The sequence below is a fragment of the Rhinolophus ferrumequinum genome, chromosome 18 (assembly GCF_004115265.2).
Source record: "Rhinolophus ferrumequinum isolate MPI-CBG mRhiFer1 chromosome 18, mRhiFer1_v1.p, whole genome shotgun sequence".
NCBI classification, from domain to species: Eukaryota; Metazoa; Chordata; class Mammalia; order Chiroptera; family Rhinolophidae; genus Rhinolophus; species Rhinolophus ferrumequinum.
The window spans coordinates 40039111-40051533 of NC_046301.1; the positions used below are offsets into that span (position 1 = coordinate 40039111).

The 12423-nt window shown below is 48.2% G+C and overlaps 2 protein-coding genes across 2 annotated transcripts in view; both read left to right on the forward strand.

Annotated features, from left to right (window-relative positions):
- The window catches only part of DNMT1 (DNA methyltransferase 1), a 39504-nt gene extending 38766 nt beyond the window's left edge, over window positions 1-738 (forward strand). The window contains 2 exon segments of the mRNA XM_033134571.1: window positions 195-293; window positions 381-738. Coding sequence (XP_032990462.1) covers window positions 195-293; window positions 381-415 — 134 coding nt within the window. The 3' untranslated portion in view covers window positions 416-738.
- A 7299-nt stretch (window positions 739-8037) lies between these two features.
- On the forward strand, window positions 8038-12373 carry EIF3G (eukaryotic translation initiation factor 3 subunit G). Its single transcript, XM_033133983.1, has 11 exons — window positions 8038-8141; window positions 8290-8336; window positions 8847-8930; window positions 9041-9129; window positions 9231-9290; window positions 10107-10211; window positions 10307-10496; window positions 11380-11487; window positions 11613-11749; window positions 11829-11935; window positions 12243-12373. The coding sequence occupies exons 1-11, from the start codon at window positions 8122-8124 to the stop codon at window positions 12256-12258; spliced, it is 963 nt and encodes a 320-aa protein (XP_032989874.1). The 5' UTR covers window positions 8038-8121; the 3' UTR covers window positions 12259-12373.
- Window positions 12374-12423: the final 50 nt, after the last annotated feature.

A 12423-nucleotide genomic window follows, 5' to 3' on the forward strand; every position in this document is an offset into this window, starting at 1 on the left:
CGTCACGCACCCTCCCTGGTGTCCTCCCTCTCTCTGTGGGCTGCTGTGAGATGGGGGGAGTCACACGTGTGGAGTGCTTAGAATAGCCGGGTGCGTGGCACACAGTGGGCGTGCGGTCGAGTCCCCGCTCTTTCCCCTGTCCTGCCGAGCGAGCCTGCCTCAGCCTCTAATCTAGGCAGTCTGGAAATTTCTAGGGGACACCTTTGAGCAGCACTCAGTCTCCCTGAATGTTCATTCAGAGCTGCTGCAGGTTCTTTTACGGTCAGCCGTTAACACCGACGCCTGGCGTGAAGGTAGTTCCTGACCTTGTGTGTGTGAGCCTGTGTGGTGCGCCGTCGTGTGCGCTCCCAGCAATGACGTGCCTTTCTCTTTCTCTTCAGTTAAAACCAAGGAGGAGAAAACTACCAAGGACTAGTTGCGCCCTCCTGTCGCCCTTGTTTCTGGCACCAGGGATCCCCAACATGCACTGATGTTGTATTTTTAACGTTGAAATCTGTCAGTTCTAATGTGTTGTACACGGTGTTTGTGGCCTTGGCTGACATGAAGCTGTTCTGTAAGGTTTGCTTATCAACTAATGACTTAGTGGTCAAATTGTGCAGTACTTTGTGCATTCTGGATTTTAAAAGTTTTTTATTATGCATTGTATCAAATCTACCACTGTATGAGTGGAAATTAAGACTTTATGTAGTTTTTATATGTTGCAATATTTCTTCAAATAAATCTCTCCTATAAATCACCCTGGGTGGTGACTCGTGACTTATGAGGGGCTTCTGGCTGAGGCTGAGTGAGAATGGGCTCCTTGGTGCTAAAGGTGGCTGACCCTACAGAGGCATTTTTGTCTGAAGTCAGATTTTTCCATGTGTCCCGTGTGTGTTTGGGGGTGGGGGTCCACTTGTGTGACTCAGTTCTGACCAATGAGATGCAAGTGGAACTTGCTAGTGTGGCTTCCAGGAAAGCCTTTTAACTACGCCTCTTCGTAGGCCTTCCCCATGGCCTGCAGCCCGTTGGAGTGCTCTGTGATGTCTGGCCGTGCAGCAGCCCTCTTGTGACCATGAGAACAAAAGCCCCTTGCAGTGGATGGTGGGGCAAGGACAGAGGAGTTAGTCGGAGCCCTGGCCTGGACCCCCTGACAAACCCCTTCTTTGCTTAAGACTGTTAGGTGAGTTTTCTGTGCCTTGAGCCTAGTTCAATCCTACTTATATCTAAGACGAAAAGACCTTTGCTTTGGTTTATCTTTGGCAAAGGACTTGCTATAAAATGCCAACAAAGCAGAATCAGACAAAGAAGCATCAGTCACCAACACTCACGACCCAGAGGTTAGTTAAGTAACACCTGCCCTGCCACCTGCACACGTACGTCTATGAGTGGGGCACTCGGGGGCACTTCAACCCTCTTTCCACTTAGTGAGCCCAGGTGTGTTAGTCACAAGACTCAAGGACTAAATATAATTCAAATGCACAACTTACTAAGTTCCTTCCTCTGTGGTTTAGTGTTTGTCTCTTTTTGCCGTGATAAACAGCGTTGCATTGAACATCCTGTACATTCTCTTCATCACCTCCAGGGAAATCTCAAGAGGTCCCGGGATCATCAAGCATAAAAGTTTTCATACTTCCGTTTCAGATCTTGTGGCTGACCCACCCTCTGGAGAGGCTTTAGCGCTGCCATCTCCAACGGCGCAAACTTTCTTGCAGCCTGCCCTAGCTTTTGCTTCTTTAGTCCTTAATGCAATAGTGAAAGTCTTGTTAACATTTTTTAGGAATGACTCGACACTTCCATGTGTCTGGTGACCACTGGAGTTTATTCCTTCTCTCTGTGGTGACACACGACTTAGTCTTCACTGGGAGCTATGTGGGCATTAGATTTCTACCACTGATGTGTTACTTTCACCTTGAGTCATCACATCATTGCCATATTGAGACTTTATTCTTAGGGGTTATATTTGTCTGCTTTTGTTTTTCGGAGCCTATTTAGGAAGGCCTTCCCTGCCCCCAGATCATAAGCTTATGGTTTCTTCCATATTTCTATGACATCTCATTTTAACATGTGGATCACTTTTGGAAGGACGAAAACAGGCACCTCAGTTTATGTAGTTTTTGAACAGGTAACAAGTGCATACAGCGAACATAAATAGCTTGATACGGTATCTGGAAAATTCCCCCATCAGATTTTATTTTTTAGCTTTACCTGCTTTTTTTAAAACTAAAAACTCATTAAAAAGTGTATTGTGAGGGCAGCTGGATGGCTCAGTCGGTTGGAGCGCGAGCTCTCACCAACAAGGTTCAATTCCCGCATGGGATGGTGGGCTGCGCCCTCTGCAACGAAAGATTGAAAGTGGCAACTGGACTTGGAGCTGAGCTGTGCCCTCCACAACCAGATTGAAGGACAACGACTTGCAGCTGATGGGCCCTGGAGAAACACACTGTTCCCCAATATTCCCCAATAAAAAAATTTTTTTAAAACGTGTATTGTGAGTAGAGTTAAAAGTAGACTTTCTTCTGCATCCCAGGCATCTTGAATCCTTGTCTCCTTCCAGAGTTATTCTTTGCCTGAGTACAAGTATGTGTCTGTTTGCTGCTCCAAATGGTGGTATCGATTAAAACTGCTTTGTTCCTTGAAGATTGTTTTACCTAGAATGTCTCACTGGTTCCCCTGGATTTTTTTTTTTTAATTGAGGTTTAATCTGAAATGCATAGGTCCCGAATGTAGAGCTTGAATTTTGATGAGTACAACCCTATAACCCACATCCTTACCAAGCTATAAAACATTTCCATCACCCCAGATAATCTCCCCCTGCCCCCACCAACAGGCAGCCACTGGTCCAAGTCTGTCTTCATAGATAACTTTCACCTGTGGGTTCCTTTGGGCTCTTACGCCTGGCTTCTTTCACTCAACATGTTATGGGGATTTATCCACTTGGCTGATGTGTGTCAGTACTTTGTCTCTTTTTATTATGTAGTAAGTAGAAGCAATGCCCTTAATTTTAAACTGTTTATCAGTCTGTGTTTGGAAACAGTGGTCGCTCAATGGGCTGTTGGTCAAATTGTGGTACGTACATTTGTACACGTGTGTGAATCCACATCCATGAGACATTTCTAATAGTTGAATGGCTGGGTCAAAACTTTAGAATTGCACATCCTCTGAAAATCTAGTGGGTATTTTTGTAGGGATTGCATTAAATTTGCAGACTTCAGGGGGAAATTGACATCTTTCTCTTTTTTTTTTTTTGAAATTGACATCTTAATGACAAGTCTTCCCTTCTAAGAACAGGATTGGTCCTTCTGGTTATTCAGATATTCTTTTATGTCCCTCATAGCATTTTTAAGTTTTAATATATTGTAAATTTCTTGACTTGACTCAGGCATTTAACGCTTTACTAATATAAATGGGATGTTATTTTCCAAACAGTGGTCCTTTGTCCAGAGAAAGATTATTGACTTGTATTAATTATTGACTTTGTATATTGATTATGTATTTTTTTAACCTAGCCAACTTACTGAATCCCCTTATTTTTGGGTACTTTTATAGTTGAGGTCTTCGTTTCAGATATATAATATGCTATCAAGAATAATTTGATGATTCACTTTAGCATAAGGAGTAGAAATTGTGTCTGTTTCCTGCTCTGAATCAGCCATTGAGGCTCAGCGGGGTGATGGGCTGTCCCTCAGGGCTGAAGTTCTAGTGGTGGCCCAAGTGACTGGCTGCTGTGAGCTACACCCACCTCCATGCACCCTGAGACCACTGGCCCAGGCTAGGCTTGTGGACCCAGGAGGGGCACTGCTCTGGTTGGGTGGGGCAAAGGAAGGGGACACAACTTCCAGCAGCTCCTGCTCCTTGGCTGGCTGCAGGGAAGTTCTTCCTTCCATCAGAGTTCAAGTTCAGACTTTTCCTGGGAAGATAAACCTGGTGGAATTGGAGCATTGATAAGAATAGTGATTGTAGTTAACTGACATACATTTAATTAATGAAATCCACTGATGCTGAAAGCCTCGTTACCATTTGAGGTGACTATTAAATGTCACACTTTGAAATCATTAAAGGGAGAAAAGCAAGCCTTTATCCAGAAGGAACTGTATTTGATGATAACCAGATGGTGCCTGCTGATGAGGAGAACGCTCTATTTCCGATAGAATGGCAGTTTATAAATGTAGGAGAAATAGTAGATTTAGGTAATCATTCTGCAACCCCTAATGATCTAATTTATTCAGTCAAGAATCATGGCTGGATTTGGGTGGTTTTTTTAAACCATATAAACCCTTTCAAGTGTACCATTCAGTGACATTCAGTGCACTCACATTATTATACAACCATTACTACTATTTCCAGAACATTTTTATCTTCCCAAACAGAAACTGGAGCCATTAAACACTACCTCCTCATTCCCTCCTCCCTGTACAGCCCCAATAACCTCTATTTCAATTATCTTGAGAGTATACCTAGGAGTGGGATTGCTGGATCATATGGAATTTCTGTGTTTAATTTTTTGAGGAACTGCCAAACTGTTTCCCATCACAGCAGATGGTTTTTTCATAAAATAACTTTCAAGGCACATCTGAAACACTTGTGCACTTCCCAGATCCCTGCCTACTTTTCCCCCAGACGCAGCCACTATGAGAGTGTGGCTATGTCTCCTTCCTGTCCATGGTTTTTGGCACTTACCACATCTGCATGTCCGTACACTTAGTATTCTCCGTGTCTTTGAAAAAGATAAATGTTATTCTACTGCACATATCTATCTGCAACCTGCTTTTCTCCCTCAAGCATGTTTGGAGTTTTTAGAAAAAGGCCAGCTGTAGAAAAAGTACAGTGAATTCCACAACAAACAAAATGGTCAGCGTTTGTTTCTCCTTTCAGTGTCACAAGGAAGCTTCTCTAATACCCTGTCATTGCCCCGGTGACCATTATTGTGCACATGTGTAATGTGCTTGTAGGCTTTATCTACACTCACATGTAGCCATCTGTGACTACTATTATAATAGAAAACGTGGACAGCGTCAGACAACTACTGATCAGCACCACCTCTATTCCAGTCCCAGTTCTCAGACTGGGCGTGTGGCAATACCGTAGACAGACCAATAAATTTCTGTTGTTAAAGCTGCCCAGTCTGTGGTACTTTGTCATGGAAGCTCTAGCGAACCAATTGAAGTTGTTCCTGGTTTTTGGCCATTGTGAATAAAGCTGCTATGAACAATCCGTGTCTATATTCTAACGCATGGCTTTTTGTGGACATGTTTCCATTTCTTATGGAGAACACCAAGAAGTGGAATCCATATTGTGAGTTATAGCAAACCCCCCTGAAGCTGCTGCAGAGTTTCCAGAGGACGGCATATCATGCTCTCGCTCCCCTCCTCAAGCACATTGCAGAGCTGGGTTTGCTCTGTGCTGGCTGCTGTCCTTTGGAGATGCCAGATGTAGGAAGAAAGTTGGTGCCACCAAGAAGAAACTGAGGAGGGGCTCTGGGACTTTCCCCCATCCACCCTTGGATTCAGTCTTCTCCCCACTGCCCCATGCTTCCTCCGGCCTCCTTTTACGTTTCTTTGGGAAGTACTTGACTTTTTATAAAAATGATACATCCTAGATGTTTAAGAAAAAGTATTCCATGCAGAAAAATACCAAAATGGAAGTAAAGATGAGGCCAAATCGAAACACCCAGAAGCATCCATGTTTAGTGGCTAATGTCCTCTGGGCAGTACAGTGTCTCTCCAGGGGTGGTGCTTGTATGGATGAGGCAACATTTAGCTAATTCTTTATTCATGATGGTTGCATAGTTTTCAGTTTTTCAATCCTTTAAGCCACACTGTGCTGGATACTTCCTTACAATTTAATGCACTTGGATGTATATTTCCTCTCCTAGGCTAGTCCTAGGAGAGGGTATGGAAGGTAGTGGATGTACAAAACATAGTAAAATACATTTATATGTTACATCGCGCATATATTACATAAACACTACATATTAATACATAAAGTATATAAAATAAATTTTATATTTATGTATATATTTATATTTAAATCAAGATAATATATGCATACACATGGTAAAAAATTTTAAATACAGCAGAAAAGTCCAAAAACAAGATTTTCTCCCCTGATGCCTTTCTCAGAGCATCCCTCAGCAACAGTTTGATATTTCTTTTCTGAAAATAGTTTGCATATATCTACATATCTATGTACAATTAAAGATTTACACAAATTGGTTCCTATAGCATATGCCACTTTACATCTTGCTTCCTCCTCTTATCGTGATTTTTTAAAACATGAGCACAAATGAATCTACTTCTTTCAAGACTGCATAGCATTCCATAGATAATGGAAAAAACATACTTTAATCTATTTAACCAGCCCTACCAAATGGACAGATAATTGTTTCTGACTTTTGCTATCATGAACAATCCTGCACGGGTATCTTATTTTCACATCTTTGCAAACATTTACAAGTTTTTCTCACAGTTCAAATTACTAGGTGGCTCAAAGGAAAATACATCTGTGCATTTCAAGTTTTAGTATATGTCAAATTTCCCTCCAAAAAGTTTGCATAATTTCACATACCAACAAAAGGTACAAGCCTCTGTTTCTCTACATCTTTGCTACCTTTGGGTAACATCACATTTTTAAAGTTTTGCCCATCTGCTACGTTGTTTGTATTTTGCATTTCTTGGAGTAAATTTGAGTAAGTGCACAAATGTTTATTGGCCCTTCGTACAAACTTTATATTTTCATCCTTATTTCCAGACCACCCTCTTTCTTTCACTCACTTTCCCAGTCTCCTTCCTGGTCTCTTGCTAATTCATTCTTTTCTACTTTACCCTCTATAGGCTTCCAAAATAATCTTTCTCACAAAAAAATCTGGTCATACTGGGTCACCTCTCAAAACATGTCAGTGATCTCTGGGGTGGCTGGATGGCTCAGTTGGTTCGAGTGCAAGCTCTGAACAACAGGGTTGCTGGTTCAATTCCCCTATGGGATGGTGGGCTGTGCCCCTTGCAACTAAGATTGAAAACAGCAACTGGACGTGGAGCTGAGCTGCGCCCTCCACAACTAGATTGAAGGACAATGACTGATGGGTCCTTGAAAAACACACTGTTCCCCAATATTCCCCAATAAGAATTAAAAAACAAAAAACATGTCAGTGATCTCACCCATACCCACTGCCTACAGGATAAAGAGACTACACTCTTCAGTTTGGTTTAAAAAGTCCTTTATGATCTGATTCCCACTCTGCCCCCCTAAATGCCCATTAATTGAGCACTTACTACATGCAGTCACCCTGTGGGTGCTGGGGACCCACAGGTGAACAAAGTAGGCAAATGTCTGCTTTCTGCAGCTGACATTCTACAACAGTGTTTCACATAATGAAACTTTTTTCATTATCACCCTTGTAAAGGAAAAGGATGGAATTGTCTTTAAATTTAATGTAAGTCAATCAATTTCAATTTAATTGCATTTAATTTCTCCCTAATGACAGAAATTAAATACTTAGTAATAAGATTTTGTCTGAGAGGGTTGGTTTTGGAAGGCCACAAGCCATTGTAATTTTTAAGGATTTTTGCCCCCCACCCGAATTAATTTTGGTCCCCTTGGGAGCCATATCGCTCCCATTGAGAATGCATGCTTTAAAGGGAGAGCTGTACAATAAACAAGTAAGTGTTAAAGATTATATCAGAGAGCCAAGAATTTACAAAGGAAAGAAAGGAGAGTGCTTGAGGGCGCCACTTGACATCTTGAGCATCTGAATCAGGAAGTGCTTTGGAGACGAGGAAGACCAGCCTTGCTTTTTTCAGCTGCAAAATGGAAATGATAATTTTCTCCTCACAGTGCCTAGCACACAGCAAGCGCTTAATGAGTTGGCATAATTGTTATTATTAATTATTTTACTTTATTATTTTTTTACTGAGGTATAATTAACAATTAAAAACAAAAAGGTAAAGGGATAAGCCCTGAGATAACGCTTCTGCTCCTACTTGGGTACTAGCGCGTAGCAGCTCACACAACTGGCGCCTCCCCCTCCGTCCGCAAGGGGCGCTGTGGGCCCCGCGGCCGGGCTGTTCTAGGCCGCGGCAACGGAAGTTTCAGTTTTCCCTCACTTCCTGTCTTTGGCCCAGGCTTGGGCTGCGTGGAGGTTTTGCGATGCCGACTGGAGACTTTGAGTGAGTCGAGGGTCGCCAGAAGGTGGGGTGTGGGGGCGGAAGGTGCCTTAAGGGTCCTCGGGGGTTTTCTGGGGCCTGGGTACGCGGAGGCCGCGGGAGCCTCGCCTCGCTGGCTCACCCCTTTGCTCCCACAAACTTGTCCCCGCAGTTCGAAGCCCAGCTGGGCCGACCAGGTGGAGGAGGAAGGAGAGGACGGTGAGTACGCCAGGTCGTCCGGTCACTGCGCCTGCTCTAGCCCTCTACCTTGGCACCGCCGGCCGACCCCGCATCGCCCCCCACGGCCAGCCTCTGCCCCGCGCCATCCCTATCTGCGCCAGCCTGTCGCCAATTCCAGATGTTCACTGGCCAGTCCCTCTTCCTCCCCAGGCCTCACAGCCCAAGCCCTCATAGCCGCTCCCCTACTCAGGAGGAAGTTGTAACAGCCTGCCTTCTGCCTTTGTACCAGCGCCCGGATGCTTTGATGGCCTGCCCCTCCCTGCCTTTATGCCAGGCGGCCCCCTATCCTTGCCATTGCTCTGGGTCACTACAGCCAGCTCAGTGTCCCCGCACAGCTGTCCCTGGGTACTTCCTGGCCAGCCCTCTGCCCCCGGTCCCACCTTCTTCAGGTCCTGGCGTGGGCATCATCCTAAAGGTCCCTGTATTTCATTCAGCTTGGGAGCTCCCGCCCCTTCACCTCACTTCTCCTCCCCACACTCCCTCTCACAGACAAATGTGTCACCAGCGAACTCCTCAAGGGGATACCTCTGGCCACTGGCGACACCAGCCCAGAGCCTGAGCTACTGCCAGGAGGTGAGTGATGACCTCCACTCCATGCCTGGGCTGCCTCTCTCCCCAGCCACATTTCCGCGGGGACCCCATTACCCGTGGCTCAGTTCCTCTCCCCTTCTCCCTTCATCCAGCTCCACTTCCGTCTCCTAAGGAGGTCATCAATGGAAACATCAAGACAGTGACTGAGTACAAGATAGATGAGGATGGCAAAAAGTTCAAGGTGAGGCTGGGAGCAGGGGTGTGTCAGGCGGGTCCTTGGGCCCAGGAGCCTTGAGGACAGGAAGCCCAAATGTCTCCTCTCCTCTCCTCTCCCATCCACAGATTGTCCGCACCTTCAGAATTGAGACCCGGAAGGCTTCAAAGGCTGTTGCAAGGAGGAAGGTGAGACCCTGCTCCCTTGTCTTGGGGGCTTACCCCAGGGCTAACTCAGAGGAATTAAGAATCCTTTTTCCCAGTGCCTTTATTTTCAGAAGTGAGGTCTAAGAGTTTAACCGATTTTATTGGAGGAGAATTGAGGCGAGGAGTGTTTGTACTCTGTTGAGGCCCCAAACAGTCCAAGTTGCAGGAGTGGTTGGGTAGCTTCTTATGCTTCTTGACTTGTCTACCAGGAGGAACAAAGCTAAACGTTCCCCTGAGGTGGTCATAGCAGTGGAAGTGGTAGCAATAAATCCATTTGGCACAGTTATCTGCACACTGTGTGCCAGACCCCATGCCAAATGCCCTGTGGGAAGTGTTTTCTCATTTTGATCCCCATAGCAACCCAGGGAGGTGGGGAGCATTTGTGATCCCCATTTTATAGGAGAGGAAGCTGAGGCCCAGGTTGTTTAGCCCAAGGCCCCCGAAGTTTGGATGACCCCTGCATACTCCTGAGCATTACTCCCTGGTGGCAGCTGGGCCACCACCTGCACAGCCCCCCCAGGAGCTGTTGGCTGTGCAGGTGTTTCCCTGAGCCTCTGTTCTCTCATCTGGAATATGGGGTGAGAACTGCCCCTGCCTCCTGGAGCTGGCGTGAAGCCTGGCACTCACTCAGGAAATAGGAACTGTCATCGTCACTGCTATAGGGGGCATTTGGAGAGGGTGGAGAATGGGGTTTAAGGCTCAGTCACCCTGAAGGGCGCTGTTGCAGGTCTGGGTACCAGGGGGCGGTGGTCCTACCTGCTCTTGCCCTGACCTGTCCCCACCCTGCCCTGAGCCCAGAACTGGAAGAAGTTTGGGAACTCAGAGTTTGACCTACCAGGGCCTAATGTGGCCACCACCACGGTCAGCGATGATGTGTCCATGACTTTCATCACCAGCAAAGAGGTAAATGAGGCAATAGGGCGGGAAGGTGCTGGCCAGGCTCTTGGTGGCAGGGGTGCAGCAGCCCTCCTCTGAGCTGCCCTTGTCCATCCTGTCAGGATCTGAACTGCCAAGAGGAGGAGGACCCGATGAATAAGCTCAAGGGCCAGAAGATCGTGTCCTGCCGCATCTGCAAGGGCGACCACTGGACCACCCGCTGCCCTTACAAGGACACGCTGGGGCCCATGCAGAAGGAGCTGGCCGAGCAGCTGGGCCTGTCTACTGGCGAGAAGGAGAAGCTGCCTGGAGGTGCCGGGGGCTGGGGGTGCGGCTGGCAGGCCGTGCTGCATGGGGACCATGGTGGAGGGGGAGGCTGTGTGCCCTTCTGGAGAGTCCTGGTCTGTCACCTGCTCTCTCTGAACGGGCTGTCCATCGTAGCTGTTGTTCCCACACCACAGTGTCAGCTCCGCAAAGCCTGTGGGCTACAGTCTGTGTTTGTGTGTGTGTGAGAGACCGGCCGGGTGGGTGTTGTGACGGCTGGTGATGTCACCTGTCTCCTTGTCGGGGGCTGTGAGACCTGCTTGTGTGCATGCCTGTGTACCTCACCGGGAGGAGTGGGGAGACGGCGACCCCGTGAGTGAGACATGCCTGCAGTGATTTTGCTGCGGACTGGAGATGGTCTGACGTGAGTGTGCCGTGTCTGTCTGCCATGGTGCGGCGGCTGCCCCGTGTGTGCTTCTGTGCACACACACCTGCGAGCAGACACACAGCTGACTGTCTGCGGTCCTTGTCCTTCAGCGTGATTTGCTGAGGGTAAGTTTGAGTCCAGACAGCTCTACATCTGACTTTTGGGTGCGGCGTGCTTGTCACCTGCCGTGTGTCCCCTGGGGCTTTTCCCTGCCCCATGTTGCTCTGTGGTGAGAGTAGGCTGAGTATTCCTCAGCTCTCAGCCTTGTAGGCACTTCAGACCCAATCAACCCTCATGCCTTTTGCTCTTCCTGCGCTGCTGGCTTCCTAGGTGTGAGCTTTATGTGATCATGGCCACCAGGCCTCTGAGGGACCAACCAGATCCTTGTGGCTTTGACAGCTGGTGCCCAGGCTATGTCAGGCTGGAACTGCTGGCATCGTGGGTGGGTCTGTCCCTCCGCTGTGCCAGGGTGAGTCCTGCCCTGACTGTGCTTTTGGTTTCCAGAGCTGGAGCCTGTGCAGGCTGCTCAGAACAAGACAGGGAAGTACGTGCCACCAAGCCTGCGGGACGGGGCCAGCCGCCGTGGGGAGTCCATGCAGCCCAACCGCAGAGGTGAGGCAGTGAGGGCCCCCTGGCGCCAGGCTGCTAAGCAAGCAGCTCCCAGCACCCAGTGATTATCCCGTGGGTGGGGCCCAGGCAGGCCAGCCCCTCAGAGCTTTCTCTCCTTGCCTGCCCAGCGGACGACAATGCCACCATCCGTGTCACCAACCTGTCAGAGGACACACGTGAGACTGACCTGCAAGAGCTTTTCCGGCCCTTTGGCTCCATCTCCCGCATCTACCTGGCGAAAGACAAGACCACCGGCCAGTCCAAGGTGGGCTGGTGGCCATGAGGGGGTGAGGGGTCACCTGTCCAGCTGTGCCCTAAACACCCTTCTCCTTCCCCACCCCCAGGGCTTTGCCTTCATCAGCTTCCACCGCCGTGAGGACGCCGCACGCGCCATTGCTGGGGTGTCCGGCTTTGGTTACGACCACCTCATCCTCAACGTCGAGTGGGCCAAGTAAGACCGCTCCCCTATCCCATTACCGTGTCACAGCTGACGCTCGGGCTGACTGGGGCCCACACCAGTTGAATAGCCACCAAGTCTTCTGGGGTACAGGTCATTTATTGTCCTTTTCATCTTGAGGTGCCACTGCCATTCGTGGCCGGGCCAGGCTAGTCAACACAGGTCTGGCTCCACGTGTGTCCTTGCCGTGCCTCACCCTGAGACCCCAGTTGTGTGTGTGTGGAGGTGGGCAGGTCTTGGGGTTCCCTCGGGGTCTGAAGACCCCACACTCGCCCTTCTCATCACTCTTCTTCCTCTTTAGGCCATCTACCAACTAAACCAGCTGCCACCACTGCTACTGCTGGGCCTCTGGCCCCAGGACCCTGCGGTGACAGAAAGCAACCTCCAAGAGCAGGGGGCTCCAAGAGCAATAAAAAGGCTCCAATCCCCCTATGCACGTCCTGTTTATATATGGGTGTCACCTACCTTGTGGCAGGTGGGGT